Source organism: Frieseomelitta varia, unplaced genomic scaffold (genome assembly GCF_011392965.1).
Source record: "Frieseomelitta varia isolate USP_RPSP 00005682 unplaced genomic scaffold, Fvar_1.2 scaffold_249, whole genome shotgun sequence".
In the NCBI taxonomy this organism is placed as follows: domain Eukaryota; kingdom Metazoa; phylum Arthropoda; class Insecta; order Hymenoptera; family Apidae; genus Frieseomelitta; species Frieseomelitta varia.
The window spans coordinates 106,186-129,459 of record NW_025109978.1 but is presented as its reverse complement, the minus strand read 5'-3'; the positions used below and the strand labels follow the sequence as shown (position 1 = coordinate 129,459).

Genomic DNA, 23,274 nt, shown 5'->3' with positions numbered 1-23,274 from the left:
CTGTACAGTTTGAAAGTGAAAGATGTTACGAATTTGTTCATTCGAAGATCTTAAATTTTTAATCCATCATCGAAACGTTTATCTCTGAATTTCCGATTTATTTGGAATTTCGTGTAGAAAATTTTCGTGTGTCTTTATAGAATGCACGTTGAAACATATTTTTAAATTTACAAGCTAATTCGTTTACTTGGACGTTTGAATATAAATATACGATGGTGAATCTCTTTTAAGGAAATTGCTATTGTCTTAAAAGAAGGCTCTTTATGATTTATGACTTTATTTATTAAATTATTTATTAATTAAATATTATTTATTATTAAATTATTCATTTATTAAATATTGCTATTTATCTTAAAAGAAGGCGCTTTATGATTTATGAATAACTTTATTTATTAAATCTTCTTGCAAGGCAGATCGATTTTAACTGCAAATTCGTTTATGCGCGACGCACATCTATATACAAAGTTTCAGAGTGAATCTTCTTCAAAGTGATCGTATTATTTATTTATTTCAAAGACGATCTTTCAATCGAATTCCTTTCACTCGTCTAAAAGCATCAGATTCGAATGAGTTCAAATTATCACATCATATTATGATCACTTGGTAAGACTTTAAATTCGTGAATCGTGACTGGCGCCATCCAAGACTCATGTAAACCTAACATCACTCAAAAATTGTTGAACACTGCACTTCAGAGGGTGATGTTTGATGGGTTCTTCGACCACACGAGTTTGTTTGATTCAAGAATAACGTCAAATGAATCTCTCGATCTCAAGATTGAACCAAACAAGTCCCACGATAAATGTTTCTTTGAAACAAACAAATGATTTTCTATAATACCACTGCAAAGCACGAAATATATAATATTATCGTTTACCATAAACATTAGCACGCAAGATTATCCAAACTAGAAGAAGATATTTATTTCTGGTGCACCGCAACTCACAGAATTATTCAGGTAGCAACTCTTTCAGTTGTCCAAACTGGAAGAAGAAATTTAGTCCGAGTGTATTAATAACTCGCGTTAACAAGAGTTAAGGGGTTGAATATCTAGAAATTCGCGAGGGAGTGAAAATTAGGCTACAAGGGCGACGTGTTATAATTAACTTAAGCCAAAGGAATTCTTAAAGCTGGCCCTTCCGTTTCTGCAAATCCTCTTTAAGTTCCTTAGTTAATCCGAGCCGAGAACTTTCGTCTCGTTCGTGATTCGCGAAGGACGAACGTGTCTCACTTTCTTTCGTTGGCGTGAACTACCATCTCGTCCTCGTCGTCGAATGCCGCGCGAAGGATCGCGTTATTTCGACGGAGAATTAAAAAAAAAAAAAATCTAGATTGGAGAGAAGATCTATGGTTTTCGTTTTTTTCACCGGGAGATTATTTTTTCCGCGTGGTGTAATTAAAAATTCCGATTACCGGGGCGAAGTTGACTCGCGCGCGGAATCGAAAGGAAGGAGAGGGAGAGAGAAAGGGAAAAAAGGAAAATATCGTGAACCCGGTTGAATGCTTGCTCGTGGCTCGGGTTAGCGATGGAATACCGCTGTAATTGAAAGAGCCACGACGGAAGCGGTACCGCAAGGTTGAAAATTGCCCGAGTTGCGGTTATGATTGGTTCTGTTTCGCGTGTATTTACTCGGAGCTCGTACGCTGGTCACAGAACTGTCGCGGATATTTAAACGTTTTTCAAATAAAAACATCCGTCCGGATGTCGATTCAAGTCCGCCCCCGAATTGATATCCTTAAATATTTGAACTCGTCCGTGGTAAATGCGAGTTCCATTTCGGTTCGTTTTACTTCTTTCTGTCCGTTTCCTTCTTTCCTTTTCGTCAAATTCGAAACGAATTGATACAATTCGATTTGAGAGATGAAGTTTCAATTTCTCTTGTCTTTTTTCCCCCACATATTCGCTGTACATACATATTGCTCGTTCATACACATTTGCAAGAAATTGAGATTCGCATGATGTTGTGTAACTTCGTAAGCGAAATGAATTGAATATTGATATTAATGCGTGCAACATTAATTTTGAATTTTAAAAAAACAGGGAAAACGATTCATTACCTCGTAGTTCTTGAATTATAAAAATTCCTGGACGAATATTTCCTTCGCAAATGTTCTCTTTGTACTCTTTACGAAACAACATTATTTATAAAGGCGATTTTAAAATCCAAGAGCCTTTGCAGTTCAAAAGTTCCAAGTTCACGAAGGAAATGACACATTCACACATACATCACGCATTTAGCGTACTAAAAAAAATTAATTAATAAAAAAAATATGAATATATTATACATTAAAATGTTCGATGTCAAAATTTTAGATTTATAACAATAACATTCACATTTTCCTTGAACTTTCCACGCTTTGTTGGAACTTAGAGGAAAGAAAAGAAAATTTTCACATGATACTTGCTCGAGTGTTGAGAAGGAAGAACGAATTCCATTCAATTCGAAAGGAATTCGCGCTGCGATCTGTTGTGAAAATGGATCAAAGGCGGAGCGACAAGAGGAAAACGATTATATACCTACGATACAGGTATTGTCGTATCTCTTTGGGAGTAACCGTAAACCCTCGGTCCCTTGTCGGATCATTGAACAACCTAACCGTGCCTGTGTACAAGCGAACACCGACGCCTCGTTTCGCTTTAGATTTCTTTCGAGCGAGACGTTTCCCAACGTTGTTTGTACGATTGTGCGCGCAGCAAACGGAAAAATAAAGATATCGCGAGAGAGATCCAAGGGAAGAGATAAGGTTTAATGGAGAAACAGCGGGGTTGCAGGGGGTTTTCAACGGCCACCTTACTCCGTTGCCGTTTGTCCTTGGAATGGACTTCCTGCGCGACACCGACGCGACGGTAACTGCTGCTGCGAGAATGCGAACGGAAGGGGGACGCCATTTTTGGACGAAATGTGTTCTTATACAAATGCACGAAAGAACAAACTCGTTGAATTTTATGAATTTATTTCAACGAGAGAAAGAAGAGTATGTATTATTAAATAAGTTTCTATTGTAACGAAAAGGAGAGATTAACATCCGCGAGGAAGATTATTTCACGTGATCGTGTATTTTCCAACAAAAGGGCAATTTTTTTTTGGCCGATTAACACCTTGCGCTGGCAACTGGCTCGCGGACCATAACGAGTGACCGAACCGTATACGAATAATTCGTCGCTCTCTGTTTCTTTTTGAACTCGTCGATATGATATCACTGGATAGACATCATTAAGAAGTAACAAACTTATCATTTAGTTTGCCTGCGTAATATACTTAAAACTGAGAAAGTTTGAGACAAAAAATTCTCGACTTGCTTGGCAACGTCATTCTAGCACAAGAGGTTATGGACCAAGCAACGACTTACCACAATATTATATATACTTTCATCCCTTGAAATTCCACGAAATTACAAAAAAAGATGGAAGATGTAACGTTGAAGAAGTGATCAACGAATTCTTGAATGTTCATCTAGAGATTTATAGGAAACAATTTCGTACGAATGATCCTTGATCGGTCGGAGAATAATTTGAAAAATTCTATCGTCGGATGTACATACGTGTGATGTGTTTCTCTTTACGGATCGATCTGTCTTTCCTGGAAATATCATTCAGAGGGAACGTTCAGCCGCGCGAGAGACTGATTTTTAATCCAGTCGAAGGTCGCATTATTTATGGCAGCTTTCCATTTTTCGTTGGGGATTACTCTTATATAAAAGAATTCAGCTGCATTGCCAGTCATATTCCCGGCAGATGCGTCGGACGTCGTATGCATCATTGCCGGTGCCGGAGGAATTCTCGGATGAAATCGAGCAGAGAAAAATACAGACACACTCATCGTAGCCTTCATGGCTGGGCGGCGAATGGTGGTGAATTTGGGACAAGCCGGAGCGGTGAACTTGGGTGAAACGATACGTTGGGATTCAATGCGGAACGCGTTGCCCGAATTTCTTCTTTTTTGTCATTACGTTTTAATATCCGGGCACAGCAGCTGGAGGTTTCGCTTGAAACGTAGTTTCAATGTAAAAAGTTTTTCAGAAGAAACGACGGATCTTTATTTTTTATCGTCGCATAATCTTTAAACGACGCTACAAAATAAAACTCGTGAATGAAAGTGCCTCGTGACGTTTTTTAATTCATTCAATACCGGAAAGAATTAATTCCGACGACATCAAGGAATTTATCTCGAGTTGCATCGTCGGACGATTGCAACGATTTATGTTCGTACCTTGTATTTAATTTCGCTTTGCGTTTTACACTCTCCGTGATTAATAATAAAATTCGATTGAGAAACTGCAGTCGACAATTGAGAATTAATTTGAGAAACTGAAACAGACGTAAATGAATTGAAATAAACTGAACTAGAGACTGGTGTACAATATATATACAAACAAAATCAACACAAGTAAAAAGTGGCAAATTTAGAAAGAATGTGTACAGCGTGACACGTGGGGATTTGAAATTGAATGACACTGAAATTCGTATCCGGTATTCGCGAATCCCCCGAATATAAGTTCCCGCTAGTAAATCGAATTCTTAAGATTTCACGCTCAAAAACGTTTCTCCCGAGGTCTCTGCGATATTTTGTGTAAAATGCTCGCGAAGAGGTCTACCGTTTCAAAAGGACTATGTTACTCGAGCGGCCATTGAATTTCCGGTAAGTGTGATTCTTTGAACGCCTCTTGGAATATCAATGTATAAAATCATTGTAATCCTCGATCGAAATTTCTTCTGTGCTTGTGATTGTCTCTCTGATAATAGTCCAGAATCAATGAAAATATATTCAAAATTGTGACAGATGAGAAACGATTCGTTCTCGTCGATTTGTGCAAATTATTAAAAAAAACATCGTGTCGTAGAGTATAACGCGGTTCAAAATTATATAGTTGTATGGAATGTTTTATTTATTACAACATCGTTCATGATGTTTTACCACAATTTTGCTCGGTTTATCTCCTTTTTGATTTTTGGTCTGTTTTATTCTCACCGTCTTTCACTTTAAATTCTCAGAATTTTTTAAATGTCATTAGGGGTGCGCGAAAATCTGAAATATCGAGTCGGGAACACGAAATTTTTTTCCAGATTGAGACGGGTACCCGAAAATTTCGAGATTCACGAAAAAAATCGGGATTCCCGAAAGAGTTGGAATTCGAGAAAGGAAATTGGTAACAAGATATCGCAGATCTAGAGTAATCGATCATTCGAGCAATTTCTTCTGTTATATCTTTTGGTTTAACAATCTTTTGCATATCATTTTGTACATTTGACAAATTTTATATCGATTCAGTTTCTTTTCTAGTGCATGTACTTATGTTTTGGATGCATATGGTTCTAATGGCGTAATAAACCAGTAGTATTTACTTAGTTTTAAATTCATGGTGACAACGTATACATATAAATATCATACTCGATGCCTCTATGAAAGAAATATTTAAATGACACTTCGAATTCGAAAGAAACATTTGAATAAAGATTCGTTCCGTTCGCTAAATCGTAGATCGCGAGTATATAATACAAAGTATATAATAGAGTATATAATATCATACAATTTCACCCTCAAATTCCTATCGCCCGTAAGTGCCTAAAAATACCCTCAAATAAGAGCGATGAAAGGAACGTTCGTTTAAACGAAATTGCACCTCGTTCACGTCCGTTTTTAATTATTCGCTCGTTAGCTAGAAATTTCCATCCACTACAGGCCATTAGAACGCGAAACGTTGGGCTATGATTATTCATTCGCGGTTATTGCTTCTTCAGGTTATTACAGGTCCTTTCGCGCGGATCAACACCGCAACGGAAATACACTAATATCATCGTCCGGCATTACGTCGATTTCCATAGCGACGAGTGGTCTGCTTTTAATCCTGACCACGATGCTCCCATTCAGATAATCCGTGAACTCGATTCGCGAAAACGGCGCCGAGGGGATTGCCCGCCGTTTATATGGAAACGCGCCCGTTCGAATCCGCGGCGTCATTCGACGGCCCTCCGCAATTTCTAACTCACGTAAATCCGCGGCACGCCGAACCCATTGTGAGTACGTGTCGTTGAAACGAACGCCAGGATCTAAGAATCAGCACGTAACGGGTTTGGCCTCGGTATTTTCCTTCCTTTTCGTTCGAGAATTTCGTTGAACAGTTGACGCGATTTTCTGTTGGGTCTGTATGAACAGTTCGCGGAATATCGTTTCTTAAATCAATTGGTAAATTGGCACTGGCTAATAGACACAACGATCAACGATGGTATAAATTAGGTAGAAAAAGAGAATTTTGATCTGAACACTTCGTCGATCGAAATTATAGTTGTGTTGTTGCGTTTTCAAGGATTATGCAAAGGATTTTTACCCTGTCATGTTTAATTAAATAATGTAGAACATAGTAATAAAAAATAATTAAATAATTAAGCTTTATTAGTCGACTGATAAATCGAAAAATGAAGAGAAACGATGATCTTGTGAACGATATTTTCTTTTGATTTAACTTAGAATTAGAATATACATATATTAGGAAATTAATAAACAGTTAACCAATTTGCTTTCTCAGATATTCTCTCTATGCTAGAATCTAATCAGTATCTACGTAACATGTTTGAATTTCAATCTTCTATTTCTTGTTTCTTCTTTTTTTCGTTTTTCGAGGATCAAGTACAATCCTCTTGAATTTGGCCGATTCTTTGACGAGATTATATCGAGTTTTCAGATATTGTGAATGTATAATCGGATGATGGATTGCACAAAGGATTGATTTGACAGATCCTCCGACACATTTCGCTTTATTGAACTGTTTACGAGCCACATTGATCAACTTCATAAATTGAAAAATGATGACGTTACAAACACTCTTCTAAATTTATCGTAGAATATACACTGTCACTTGTGTCATTTTCTTTCGATGAATGAACTTATGAAAGTAAGTCATTTGTTTCCTGAAAAACTGAATTATGCTATAATTCGCCAACATAATTTAAAGTTCAGATTCCTTTTTACAGTTGCTCGAAATATATTTTTTTTATCGAAATTAATATTGATTTCTGTTTAAACAAAGATATAATCTATTTATTTCAATTATTATATCATCTAAGTTATAATAATTTATATGTTGAATATTCTGATACGTATCAAAGGCCGATTGTTTTTCTTTATTATAATGAAATTAAGAGATTAATAAAATTCGGAGTCGATCAGTTTAGCTTTCCAGGGATGGATTTGATTTTACGCTCGAAATAACTGAAAGAGAAAAGCTAGACGTGTATTTGTTAATGGAATTCTGTAAACGTAAATGGAAAACAGCATCGTGAAGTGAATATTGACGAGGTGTTTGATGGTATTCCTTTGCTTGCAACGATTCAAATGCTCGAGGTTCATTTCTCCTTTCCCAAACAAGGAGGCTTGTAATTAAAGTTGCTTCGTATTAACTAGACAACGTTTACGACCAAGAGTTAAAGGTAGAAGCTTCAGACAGCCACTTGACGCTAATATCCGTCCATAATACAAGCTAAAATTGATCTTCGATCAAATTTTCAAGGATCAACAGACAGCCACTCTTTGTGTTAGAGGCAAATTCTCACCCGTTTGTTCAATTGATCAAAGTTTGATATAACCAGTCAATTAATCCCTGATTATTATTTCTTATTTAAGTGAATAATATATAATAAAATAACATTTAAATAGTTCTATCCAAGCTCTTAATATTATTACATGATTTTTACAAAATTTTTGTTATATAATAGGAATTATATAAATAAAAAAGGCGCTGTTTATTTCAGTAGCAGAGTTAATTTTGGTTAGCATTCAAGTGGCACGAAATAAAATCCATAATTTTATAAAATGGAATATTTCTTTTATAATGTTGATAAAGAATACTACTAATCGTATTTACGATTTTAAATTTATTACTATTGTACGATTTAAGTATACTTTTAAGTTTATACAAATTATTTTATCTGTCACTGTACATACATAAAATCACATAAATATATAAATCTAAATTGCAGAAAAAGATTAATGATAATGTTCTGTAGGTGTTTGAAATTTCTAGCAGGACCGCAATTTAATTTTAATTTCTATTATATATTTTGTGCAACCATTAATCAAATTAAATAACGAAAGTAATGGATTAACTAAATTTAAATTTCATTCAGATTGCTTCAATCATTCATGGTCCAATGATCTAGTTAGATTTTGCTCCGATTATCGCACGTAACTTGTATGGTCCGATTGTAACACATATGATTAAAATGTAACATGACATATGAATTAAAGTCACGTTACATTTAACGCGCAATGATCAACACAGCGTGGACTCGTACTCATATCGAATCGTAATTACAGACTTGTAATTAGTCAACGTATAGACTTAGACTAAGTAAGCATTGTTAAGGGAGAATAATGGCTCTTTCGAAGGAGAGGTCTTTAGGTTTCTAACTGTTCGAGGAGAAAAGAATCCATTAACATAATTCACTGAAAGAATTCACCAATGCAGCAAACTTTCAGCTTGTGACCTAATAATAATGGGTTAACTTCCAGTTTCCAGATTCCAAATTCTAAATTTTCAGTGACCAAATTCTGAACGTTCAATGTCGAGTTTGTTGATTGGTTATGCGTGCGGCGTGCATGAAACTTCCAGATTCACAAATTTCCAACTCACAACTGTTATTTGTAAATTACCATTATTCAAATTTCAGTGAATATTGGATCGAGCAGTAAGCTCGTTCATCCTTTGACGATGTGCGCATTACGAGAAATGGTATCAAAACTTCGCTTATGCTTGTTACAGGAGACAAATGTCTGCTGCAATAGAGGAGAGATACTACCAAGATATTAAACAATTTCGAAAATTCAATTGTACACGGAGTAATCGAGAAACTTTTGCTAGGTAAAATTTTCTACGTTGTGTTAAATTTTGAAACAATCGATTGAGGCTTGAAGAGAAGAATATGATTCGAATTCAGTACAGTAATTCTCGATGTTAGAAGTAGATCGCAATTAAGAGTAACATCGTTGTTTCTTCTTACAAGCAAGTAGCATTAGCAAATATTTTCGAATACGTGACAAAAATTCAGCTTCAGTTACTGAATTTCGAAGCACTTGCTTCTAATTTTCACTGTTTCCTTTCGTATAACCATTAGTAAAATTACTAATGAGAACCGGGTTATCTAAACTTAAGCAACTTAAGTAAGATTAGCAAGTAACTAAATTAAGTTTTAATTCAAGCACACAGATTGAAATATCATCCAGAATTTTATAAAATCACTTTATCAAATAGAATTATATTTTTGACTACTTTTTTTTTAAATGGAAAGACATATTTTTTGCCCCATTGATCGACGCAGCCCAACAAAGTAAACAATCTATGTTTGTCGAAAAGTTATTGATTTAGCAGATATTTTCAATTTAATTTTATACTATGCATAAAATTACACCTCTTAAACTTAAAAAAAAAATTATTACTGTACGTGGTGTAGCCTCTTCTGTAATAAACAATTTTTATTAACAAAGCTTTTCTATGTCTTCATGAAACAACAGAGATGTTCAATGTGAGATATTCAAGTTACGTGGTTCACTCTGTATTTAACAAGAACAATAAATAAATGATTGTAATTCGTGTGGATGAAGAAATGTCTATATACCGATATTACACAGACAATTTTTAGCTATTGTTTCAATAAACAGTTTCTGTACATGGTGTTAATTACGTCGTAACACATGTATTGCACACGATTGTTTATGTTATCCGTTGCTGAGATAAATCATGATGCTTATTATCCTTTTTTAGAATATCAAAGTGAATCGGTAATTGTGCAAATTGCCCGATGTTTGTTTCAATGCAAGAGAAATCGTCATTTATAACACGCTACGTTACGTTTGAATGCAGCACTGTGTAGTTGGCTGGCCATATTTTATGAACTCGCGAACTGTATAGAAACATATGCTCGTTCTTGTTACAGAGAAAATGTCGTTCCGTGTCAAGATACGTTCTAATATTTCACAAGTATCAATTGAACATTATCGCAATGAAATGATAAATAATAATTATTATAATCACACGTAATGACAAATTGTTGCATCATAAATTTTGCGTAATAATATTATAAATGACACACTTCACAGTGAAATAAAATATATTTAGTATGTATCTTGTATACAAATGCAAGTATTTCTTTTTCTTTCGTTCTAATTATTTTGTCCTATGAAAAAGTCACTTTAAATGTGTACTAGAACTTTTCAATTCTCAAATGATATTATTGAGTTATGGACGATTGTAAAAATATTTCATATTACTAAATTTTAGTGAATAATAAAATTTTTGATTCTCAGTATTATCGACAGAAGCAATAAATTTTAATTTAAATTGTACTTTACTAATTTTAATGTTATTTCTATTTGTATGCAAGCATTTATTGCAGTTTCCACAAACATGTCACACATTTTTATATTACCTTCGGCAAAATCCTGTAAGGCAATAGGATTGAAGCGACCCACTCTGTATATTAAATACATGACCGATACCTCGATCCATTACTCTTTCAATCGAGAAACTCATCCCCCGGTATTCCTTTTCCATTGTACACGCACAGAGGATCCTTTATAGTTCTCTCGAGATACTTCCTGCCCCTACATTCCACGTGATCGACCACGAATCAGCTTCGTGGATATACCACCAGCAGCAGGTCACTTCCCGTTCCGGTCTATGTGCCGTTTCCCCGTTCTTCAACCACACACCGTCCATTTTCGAGATCAGTTTTCATTCCATATCCCGAATCACGCGAAATCACGCGGAAACTTTGCAATCTCCTCGACCAATCAGTCAGTTTCACAGAGTTTTTACCAAAATGATTACGAAGTCGTACGAAGCGCAATTCCAAAATAAACGAACAACTGCAGAAGATGTGACTTGATCGAAATCTAAATCATTTCGTGTTTAAAATATAAATTATTTTGACTGTCTCGACCACATTCGCAGCACGAAGCCGAGCGAAATCAATCGAGTGATACGTTCAACACAATTTTCACGTTCCAGGCATGAATCTAATTTCTTTTTGCCCCTTTCTTTCTTCGCTCTCCCTGTACGTGAGATTCGTATCAAGCACGTTGAAAAGTGGTTGTATTCCCGAGGACGCATATGAAATGAAGATCATCCCGACGGACGCTTTTCCTTTTTATCCTTCCCTCTATCAGCCCACCACGTTCATTCTCTTTTTCTCTCTTCACTTTAACCTGTGAACCACCGTGGGATATTTTACTTTATAAATGTACCCGAATTGGCAGTAAAGTTTCATTTTATGACATCATTTCCACAGGACGTTCCGCAGGAGGGAAAATTCCTATCCACGGAATACATGGTTTAATAAATGGATTTGTAAATTTACAAAGTGATGAATATTAGTTGGTTGTCTCGCCTGCTGTTCTATTTAGCCGTCCATTGTTCGAACGTGATTCGATAGGGGTTCAAATTTTCGGGAAAACAATTATGCCAATGCATAATGTCGCGCGATTTATTCATTGTTTAAATTGCCCGCATTAATGCTCATCGCTTTAGCTTGATGCACGAATATTAGAACGCAACGAGAATAATTTCTGGATTAATTCGGACCCTAATTATCAATAAATATGATGTTATGATATAAAATTAATATATCGTAATGTAACGCGATCGCGTGGTGATGTTCGAGGAACATTGCATTGAATTTAATTGATCAAATTATCGTCGAAACATTGGTATAAAATTAGTGAAAACTCGGACGATATTAATATTGCTTCAAAAACAATTATTCGCTTGTGTCGGCTTTAATAGATACTGCACTGTATTTATTATACACTATAGCTTCTCTATGTTCCAAAATGATTAACTTGTTGCGTTAATATATTTCATTTGCAATTTTTTTTCAATTAATTCATATTAACGCTGGAACAACCAAATTTGTCGATATAACGGATTACAAGTTCCCTTTCTTTACAATTGTTTAAAAAACAATTTCGTCACAATGTCTATTCATCTAATATAAATCTATTCATTTTAATTACTACCATTTAAATTATAATGATTCATTTGTAGAATTGTTTATTCATCCAATCTAAATCTATTCATTTTAATCGCCACCATTTAAATTATAATGATTTATTTGTAGAATATTTCGATGCATATTACAGATTGTTCTAGCGTTAATTAATTTTATGCGAACGTTGCCAGCGATTTAAACTCGCCCACGCTCACAGAATTTTCATCTGTTAACAATCTCGTACACAATCTCGTGGCTCACATCTAATTGCGCATGTATGTTACCTTCAACTTACGATTTCAAAATTCTGACCTACTTCGCCTGATTTCGAGCATCCCTCTCATAGTTTGCGATCCGCGACATTCTGTATATGTTTATCAACGAAAACAGCAACCGAAATGCATTGTCAACTATTCTGAAAATGACTGTGCTGCTTTCAAATCTAAATTACCTCGTTATCTTGTGAAAAGAAATTGACCACGTTGAGCCAGAAAAAAAATTTAAGTTCTTTAGATCAAAAAATTTTAGTTGACATTGAATGAATTAGTTTCTACCAATTCGAGGGTATTTTGTTAGCAATTTTTTATACTGTTAGTCATTTAAATTTAAAATAATTGTCATTTTCACTCTAGAGTTTCTATTTTTGCCAATTGTTTCTTCGAGTATTTGATCCAAGGACCGATTGTACATCAAAGTAGAGATTTCAATAAATATCTCAGAATTTTCTCAGATTTTTCAGTAATTTCATTTTTTTAATTATTTTTTATTTATTTTTTTTTTCATCTTTTAGTAGTAATAAAATCTTCTTCGATAACAAGTATTTCAGTAATTTTTTTCAAATTTCTTTAAAAATCAAGAACAACCAACCCAGATTATTTGTGAGAGATGCGAAAAAAAAAAATTATTGCCCGTGGAGGGTTGAAAATAATTGTACAGAGAATATGAAAGAGAAATGAATTAAAAAAAAAGAGAGAAGCAATTCGAAAACTAGAGTTCTTATAATGTTTCAACTAACTAATTAATTACGTCAAACTGTATTGTTTAAATCGGATATGTATTGAACGTAGGATACAGCATATCGTTGATATTGTGTCATCAAGTTTTCCTAAATACTATCGAGGTTTATTGGTTTCAGGCAAATTCTATTCGATGCGATCAGTTAAATCCTATTAGGCCCTCTTAGATTCTAAGTAGATATTCTTAGACACTATCGAGCCTTATCCGATTTCTCATGAACTATTGGACTTCTGGAAATCCGCTAAATCTGTCTGAACCTCATTAAAGCTTCGAGCGGCTAAAGCAGGCGTTCTATCTTGATCTCAATTCAGACAAATCGTGCAAATATGTTCTTTCTAATATATGTAATAATTTTTGAACAAATTTATCTCGTATATTTCTCTAATATTTTAAAAATTTACCATTTCCTTTCGCGATAAGAGACACTTCTTAAATATATATGTTCGATACGACGGTTACTTAAAACTTTTGCACATTGTCGCAAGTTCTGTCAAAATATTCAATCGTTGTCAAAACGTTATTTGATTTCTGAAATTAACTAAAATAAATTTAACATAAAAGCTGCGTCTAAATGTCCTCCAGATTCTCTTAAATGTTGGAGTTATGTCTCTTTTGTCTTTCGCTGAATCTTGAAACGTTTTTTCACATCTCACAGTAGGTCACAGATGGTTTTCTGATTTGGAATAGACTGACTGGGCCTCGTGAACTATTGTTACGTCCGTTTCGATGGTCAGTCTTTACTGAGCAACTAAGTTACTGCTTCGGTCAAGTACGACACGGTTCCCCAGGATTCGAATGCCTGTCGGAAGTTTTCCGATTTCCGGTTAGTTTGAACGAACTTTATCGATGCCAATCCGGGATGTCAAGCCGCGTTATGTGGCTAACCGGATTTTAAGTTTCCCCAAGTCCATTTCGGGGCCTTATAACCGAGTTATGCGATATTTCATTGGCGATGCTGGGATTTTTCAGCGACTACTTTCCGGTTATATCGAATGTAGAGAACGAGTAGGGAAACAATTCAATTTCGTTAATTTTACACTTGTTACATTTTGTTACGTTATACATTTACAAGGAATTTTTCGACATACAGTAACGTTCAAATTTCGTACAAAACATCAGAAGTTTGTTACGAAAATATTCAGTGGGAAAAACAAATTTTCATTCAGCTTCCCTCTTTTTAATTACGCGCGTTTGCAGATATACAAAACTACATATTTCTCTTTTACACTCGTTGAGAAACACACGTTTCATCTAAATATCATTTAATACTAGAACTGCCAGAGTTTTCATTTAATTTTTCTAAATATACTTTCCCTGCACATTGAAAACAATGCAAATTACAAAAGTATAAAAATTAGTTTCTGCTGTAACATTCGTCGTACGTATTAATATTAGAGACAGTTTTATATTTCTAAATTCATTCAAAGATCATTTTGATGAACTAACTAATCTTCTTAATACTAATAAATTGTACAATTACCACAAAGAACCTTGATTGTGGTAATATCATTACGTAATGTATGTTGAAAAAAATATCAAATTCTTACGTGGACGAATTTGCCTTTTCAAAATAGCCTAGAGATCTAGTTAGGTCCAATTTTGAGCAAAAGTTTTGTCTAAAGTTGCTGAACACAATTGAAACAACTTTTCGAAAGTAAACCTCTAGAACGAAGGTAATACGTCAGGCGAAACGTCTACTCGGAATTCTTATGCGAACTAACCAACTTTCCAGGACATTTTAAAGGGGCAATTCGTTTAGGCTGCAACTCTTCGTGAAACACTGTGGAGAAGAGTATTAGAAAGGGCTTAGTAGGCCAGACAGTTCGCTGGGAATAAAACGTACAATGATGATAGAATCTCTTTGTCTCCTCAAGTGGGAACGATATGGCAGAACGCCAACAAAAAAAGAAAGATAATTGCTCCTTCTGTGCGGCGCGGTTGAGACGGAAGATGTGCCAAAACGAGTAATCGAATATAAAGCTTAAAAAGAGGGTAGATCGGCTCGAAATGTGAGAAATCGCATTAGCACCGACTCTCCGAACTTCGAAAGAGCAAAAGAAAAAGAAAAGGAACAGAATTTGAACTACGACAAATAGAATCAAAATACACGACACAGCACACCATTTCTACCAAAAAATACCAAACAACAACGTAAGCAGAAAAGAAAGGATAGCTATGACTAGACTTCGAATAGAACACTCCAAGCAAAACAAAACCACCTTTCTGCAACACCTGCAACCAACGAAACACCACCCAACACCTGCTACATGAAAGCAGAAAATACCAAAATCGAAGAAGTAAATGTTGATTAAACGAAAACACCGTTTCTAACCTGCCAGAAACAACAAGAAAACGTTATCAACTACCTAAAGGAGACCCAACTATTAGACCAGATGTAAAGAGAAAATTCCAGCACGTCGCTAAAGACCTCGTAGTCGATGCGACTATAAACCTCCATATATATAAAAAAGGAAGAAAGAAGAGAAAAGAAAAGGAAATCGAAAAAGGAACGGAACAAATATTACGCTCGACACTGTGAAGCGTGTCGAATAAGATTAAATTCATAGCCGGACGAAATACGTTCTCCGCTGTAAAAGTTTCGCCGTGAATGCCCGAAAAAAAAAGGAGGACGATAATTCGCACTCTCGCTACTTCTGTAATTTATTTTGCGCCGCACTCTTCCATTTTTATCAGAGCTGCCGCGCCCGAAGGGCGAACTCGAGCAACTTTTTAACATTTCTTTCAGTTTTGTTCGTCAAACGGAGAACTGTGTACCGGAGGACCAACTTGATGAAGCTGAATTGCATTTTCGGAACTTCCCTCCAATAAAACCTTCCATTTAGAAACTTCGTGTTACTGTAACGCGTGGTCGTTCGAACGCCGAGGAGAATTCATCGGTTCATACGACGTTTGCGGGAAGAATCTTTTCACGTTCAACTTTTATCAATATAAGCAGGATTCACTTGCGGGAGAAAAAAAATTGTCAATTAACCTATGGCTATTTATTTTAATTTAGAAACGTGAGGATTAATACACAGACGGCAGATTCTTTTGTAGTTTCAAACGGGCACAATTAACGAAGCGAGTTCTCAGTAGAAATTTGTTCTATTGAATATTATAATACTTTGGATAATTATGGATATTTTATACGCTTTTGCGCGTTAAAATTTCTCAAAAGTATGTAAAAATTTGCAGTCTACCAGCAAGTGCTACAGAAAGGTCATTTGGTATTTTTATAACAATACTGATACATATGTAATATGTATAAAATAAAATTTTCAATATTTGGATGAAATAAATGTATAAAATAAAATTTTCAATATTTTATAACAATACTGATACATATATAATATGTATAAAATAAAATTTTCAATATTTGGATGTATGGCTCTCAAGTTAAAAGGTTAGAAGAAAGATGTTGTAGAAGGTTGAGGGAAAGAATGAACGCGTGGACATACATCGATTTCTTCCTGCAATCTTCAGATTTGTCCGATATTGAATGGAATTGTTCTATATTGAATGGAAGTGCTGAGTATTTTTAGAAATATGTATTAAAAATACATAGAACACAATACTTTACAGCACAAAGTGCACGAAGTAAACAGAGAATATTTTATGGTTGAAGCAAATATAACATTGATCTATAGAATATTTTTAATTACGAGCTTTGAGATTTCTAAGAAAACATATGCTGTTATATTGTGTAATTACGCGATTTTCAAGCAAACTGTTAATTAAACACTTTTTGAATAAAACTTCCTAATTAAACTTGATTAATATATACATATGTGCACTGATTAATATATACATATGTATCAAGTGTACCACAAATATTGATTTTCATAGAACAGTCTGTTAAAGGGAACATACGTAAATGTTTGTTTAACTGGGATGATTGTTATCTGGGACAAGCAAAATCATCGTGTATACAAATTGTCAACCATTTGTTTGCTCCCAAATACTCTATTATTATTTTAAACAAATCAATATATTTTTATTCGAAATACATCATCATATTCACTTTCATTAATTTCTTTTAAATTTATTTTCATAACTGTGCGAATATGTAACGAGCATAGTGAGCATTCTACGTATCGTCAAATTTTCAAATATTCATAAAGTGTTAAAAAATTTCTGTAATATTTGATAAAACAATTAACTATCCTCGAAAATTTTTGAAATGTATTTCCAACAATATATAAAAATCCGTGTAATATCTATTTTCTACTCATTGCTATACAGATAATAATCTAGTAACTATTACCTTATTGATGTAAATCTATCTAACTTTCTAATTAAAAATTCAAACATATCTTTCACACCACGTCGCGTTCATTTAAAACACATTTATGTTCAACGCCTGACACAGTTCACCCTCTGTAAATTACAAATTACAAACTTCAAAGGAACAAATTACACGTGGTGTGGTGTATATAGTCCTTGCAGCATCAAGACACAAAAAGCTGAGCTCTTTTTTCGAACAACGAGGCTTAAAGGTTGAACTCTCTTCGACCAACGTTACACGAAGCTGAAGCTTTTGAAGGTTCACGACTGAAACTTTAAAACTTGGCAATTTGGAAACTTTGTAACACTATCATCGACATGCGCGATACTTGACAGTCAATGATAATATTTAATAACTGACTTTGTGTACAATTTAAACACGAGTATTTTACAGCTCAACGCTTAAATCTTCGAGGCACGAATCGTGAAAGCTTTGTTTAATAACAGCTCGATCAGACATGCGTACGAAGTTGATACAAAAATTGGAAATTTCGTTGTCGAAAGTCATCGACTGACTGACTGATGGTAGCAATAACACATACGAATGGCTCTTTTCGTTTAGGGTTTCTGGAAAAGAATTCCAACTCGCCGCGACTCTTGGTCGTCGAAGGTTTAACAACCCCTCGAAACGCCATAAACCTTTTTACGACATGAACGAAGCGACACGGTCCATACATGAGAGATTCGCCGTGCGAGTTAGGTATAAATTTCTGCTTTTAGCAGCCCCCCCGTTAGTCCTTGTCAGTGCGCCTAATGTACATATATACGCGTCGATATATTTGCGTTACGTAAGATTTTACGAGGTAAAAGGAAGTCGGGTAGAAAAGTCGCAAGATATAGCCGAACATCGGTGAATATCTTTCAGTTTGATGAGAAATCGATGTTCGTATGGTACTTTTCACCCCCAGTTGTTTTGATATACAGCGCCTCGCATTGATATTCGGACACTAAATATTGGAACTGTCACCGTTTCGTAAAACAAGTCGTACGACGATAAACTAGGGTTCGTTTCAAATGTTCTTGGAGCACACGAACATGTTATAAACTTTCACAGCGTGTAAAAACGTTGAAAAAGTTTCTTCGTCACTGATTCTACAACAAATTTGAAGATTGTGTAAAATTTGATGTACGATTTTTTTCGCCATTTCATTAAACATTGAATATTAGCCTCAGACGATGAATAAAAGATCCAAGAAATCGTAACACTTTCGTCGTTACATTCAAAATTCAATAAATTAGCGAAAAACAAACGCACGTTAAGTTTTATAAGATCATTGCAAAGGGAAGACTTCGAACTTTAAAACAAACTCAGATTTATTGTTGTACGATTTTTTTTAATGAGGTTTTTTTAAACATCGAAATTTTTTTCAAACTTCAAAAATTTAATATTCGAACAATTTCGTGAGCAATTGCAGATTTAATATTAATTGATTAACTTGAACATTATGTAAAAGTAGTGTCACGGAATAGCAGTAGCACTCTGTCTGTTGACTATGCTGTCGAAAATTTACTGCACATTCGCGAAGAGAAATCATGTTAATCGTGACGAATATGAATATCACGAAGGAGAATAATTGGTAAAATAAACTCGTGCAATTACTCGAAGTTATGGTTCTCATATTTTCTAGTGCCTTTGAGAGTAAGTGGTTAAATGGCAAAGAGCAGAATATTTGAAAATTATTATTAAATTTTGCTTTTGAAGTTAAGAATTATCGTAGAAAATTTTATTACAGATTTAATGACTGTATATGAAAAGTTTTATTTCTGTTAATTTCGGTATCGTTTCCAAAATAGAATGCACTTCCTTGTATGTAATTTCTGTTACATTAAACTAAATATTTAATTTCTCTTCACTTTCAATTACAGTATACATAAAAATAAAATCGAAAGTTTATTGTTGTTCAACGAAATATTTATTTTCTGTCGCGTTTCTTAAAATCGAATAACTTTCTTGGTGAACATATTTGAAACATATTTCTCATACGTTCTTGCAAAATTAATAGCTCCACGATTTCTTTTGCTTTGATAAATTTTGATAAAGCGTGTTTCCTTTGTGGGAAATTTTGGATCATGTCTCTTTATTTTAAACGTAATACAAAGTGTATGGAACACGTTTAGGAAAATTGATAGTGTCATTAATAACGTAGGAAATGTTCTACAAAGTGGAGAGAATATTGGAACTTATGATACTGGATGAAATATACGGAACAGAGATGTTTATGAATAGAATAAAAAAATAGGAAATATATTCAGTAAAAATTATACTAACCGTAATAAAATGATTTTATCGAATACCAAAGCTCTTCGATACAGTGGATTGTCGTTGTTCAAATATTTCAATCGTTACATTATTATTTAATTTAACATCACAATATTATTTAATATTATTTAATGATGTATCAAACGTAATATATAATATATAAATAATAAATTCATTAACTTAACGTATCCGTACGGAATTTTCGTACACCGTTGCAACATCGAATGTACATATAATACAATAATCCACGCGCTGCTAATTATTACATTTAATAACAAAAACCAATATTAGCCAATGTACGTACACATGTTTGTTACGCATCTCGCAAAACACGAGTCCACCACGGATCTCCGTTCGTCAAGCTAGTTGACGTACAAACACACGATGTCCAGTCTCAGTTATTGCAACATCCTGCGAGTCTCACCCTCGTCAGCAGGTAAATTCCGGAATAATAGCTCCGGAGGCAGACGTACCTTCTTCGTTTGTCTAACGCGTCTATCGCCTAGTGTCCATTTCCTGGTAAATTTGTTCGACAATTACGGTCATTACGCTGACTTAATTAAGATACATTCACGTCCTGGTGACGTCTTGCAATTAACGATCAATGCGCTCGCTGTCCCGCGCTCAACGTCCATTATCCCCGGCTATCATCATCTCGGCCAGACAGAACGTCTAAATGACGTTCGAAGATCGGGGAACACTGATCGACGCGTTATTGACGCACGTTTTTGCGCGAAAGAGTTTGAACGACGGACAGTCGATAACGATCGCCATCGCGGTACGGTTAATCGCCTAACGTTTGGCATTCGCGCGATGTTCCAGGGAGATTGATAGGGAACGCTGGTTGCTCAGATATACAAGGTGTCCAAAAACTTGGACTACGTGTTACTGAGGTCAAATAGAATGATGAACAAAGTTCATATAAACTTACGTCCATGAAAATGCTTTATTGATTCGTTGTACAGAATCGTATACGTATTGCAAATTCTCAATAGTATTACTGCAAAATTATCTTCACGATATGTTGCATGATGTCTTATTGGAAACACGCTGTCGAATGTGGTTTCAACGTGATCGTGGCCACCCGCCACATTTTGGACGAAATGTACGTGAATTTCTTAATAGACAATTCCCTCAACGTTGGGTCGGTCGCGGCGGACCAATCAGTTGGCCTCCTACTTTGGGAGTGTATTCAAAATTCATTTACTATTATTTCCAATACAAATGGAATATTTGAAAGAGTTCGATAATCGCTGGAAGCCTGCATTCTTACAGAAGGAGGAATTTTCGAACATTTCTTAGCCGTTTCGAACTTTCATAACCGTCACAATAAATCATAAATATTTTTAAAATACCTTTATAATTCTATCTTTATTTCTTAACTGTTTCAAACTTTTATAACTGTCACAATAAATCATAAATATTTTTAAAATATCTTTATATCTTTTCAATAAAGCATTTTCAGACATAAATTTGCATGAACTTTTCTCACTTATTTGACCTCACTAATACGTAGTCTATGTTTGGTCCTAATCTTTTTGGACACCTTGTACATCGTGTAACTAACGTTGTTCATATTTAGGTAAAATGGATCGTCTGTTTCGACATATCTCGCAGGTAATCCATCATTATTCTTGCAACTCTCCACGAGCATAAATTGAGGATATTTAAGATCTGAAAAGTGGGTGAAATTCGAGAATTGTTCTCGCGGAATAATTACGAAACGAATTCCAATTGTTTGAGGTGTATAAATTAAGAGACTTTCATGTATTTTACTTTGATTTCAAAAGTCAATATTGCAATTCCTAATTGTGTTATTTATTAAAAAGCAAAAATTATTCAACTTTTGTCTTGGCAATTTGACAAATATTTAAGTGGCTGATATTGCAAGACTGAGCAGCAACAAGTTAATTCTAATTTCTCCTTATTTTCTCCGAGGCTATTGTTTTGATCGGATGCCGGCGTCTGAAATATAAAGCTTCGAGTCGATTGGCCTAACAATGCGTGTTCGATGGCACACGTAAAACGTGTGTTATTCACCAGCTGCGGAAACAATACACGAAGAGCATCGGGTTTGTCACGCGCAGATGTGACCAGGGTAAGCCATCCGACTCGCATTCAACCACATTGCACAACTTGGCCAGGAGCGACGTTAATCCAATTGTTTCAGTCACGGAAATCGGGCAAATTCAACAACATTAAGGAATTCCCGTTAAGATTATCTCACGCGAAAATATTTTTCTCTCGAGGCCTCTAGAGAGATACTCATCTTTGCATTTAATCTATATTTTTGAACGTAACTCTACGCCGTCTAGCGCGATTCGACTTCAAATTTTCGAAATTTCAAATCAGTGACAATTCGTTAACGTGCTGGTAATTTAGCAAAGTTATTGAACAAATATCTGGAAGAAATTGAATTAAATAAATAATTTGGAATTTTCTGACATGATGCTTGGATGTAAAATGAAATAAATGTATGAAATTTTATTAGACTTCTAATTACAAGTTAATCATTAACGTCAATTTAAATAAACGGGAGAAAATATCAAACTAAATTACATAGTATTTTATATCTTATATCACACGAAACTCACGAAATAAGAAAGGTCTTAACATAGTAATGCGCATGAACCTAGATCTTGAAATCGAAAACAAATATGTATTTTTCATCTTAAAGTCGCCCATATTAAAAAGAACGAAATTGTCAGAAATTGCAACGTAAGCCAGTACATCCGCTACTCGTGACAACCTAATACGAAAACCTAACCTCCCCGCTTTGTCATACTCACGATAGATTCTGAAAAAGTAATTCACCGTACGGATGATCGGAGAACGATCGTTCCAGCATTCGTTGTATGAAAGGGGAGAGCAATAAAACGTGGCTGTGAGCAAGTAGACGAGCGATGTTACCGGTTGTACGTCGTTTTTCAGGATGGACATTCAATCGGCGCAGAAGAATGAGAGCTTCTATCAATGCTGCAGCGGATTCTGCATCGACCTGCTTCAAAAGTTCTCCGAGGAGATCGGCTTCACTTATGAGCTTGTTAGAGTCGAAGACGGGAAATGGGGCACGCTAGAGGTGGGTCATAATGAATTTAATCCGATGAACAATTATCCTTCTCTGATAAAAGACAATTATTATTCTCTGATGGAAATGGATCTCCTTGGTTTTTATAGAATGTAAAGTGAAAATATAGAAGTGTATCGTTTCAAATACACTTTGATGATGATAGAAAATTTGTTTAAATATTAGTTGAGTAATATTTATTTAATAGTTAGTAATTTGTTTAGAAGATTTGTTTAAATCTTTGTATAAATATATTTGTTTAAATTTGTTTAGAAGATTTGTTTAAATCTTTGTATAAATATTAAATTTATATAAATATTAATAAGTATAGAAATGTAGAATAATATAAAATGTAAAATATTGTGGGATATATGAAAAAGATACAAAAAATTTGTTTAAATCGCAAAGATATGAAGCATTGTGGAACTATGAGAATTCAATGAAAAATTATTAATCAAAGAAGATGAATTGAATGATAGTTAGAAATGATCGAAATATGTTTCAGTTGTATAAAATTACATAAAATATTAATAGTTGAACTGACGAATGTTATAATTATAAAATATTTATATAAATTATTGAAATATATATATATATATATTTTTTGTTGTGTGAAATTATGTAAAAATATTAATAATTAAATTAAATAATAGACTCTAGACATTA

At 34.5% G+C, this 23,274-nt stretch overlaps 1 protein-coding gene across 12 annotated transcripts in view; it reads left to right on the top strand.

Moving 5' to 3' along the window:
* LOC122528345 (glutamate receptor ionotropic, NMDA 2B) overlaps positions 1 to 23,274 on the top strand; it is a 206,124-nt gene that overhangs the window by 156,556 nt on the left and 26,294 nt on the right. For all 12 annotated transcript variants that reach the window (XM_043653370.1, XM_043653376.1, XM_043653372.1 and 9 more), the window contains one exon: positions 22,473 to 22,620. In XM_043653370.1, the coding sequence (XP_043509305.1) occupies positions 22,473 to 22,620 (148 nt within the window). The remainder of the gene's footprint in view (positions 1 to 22,472; positions 22,621 to 23,274) is intronic.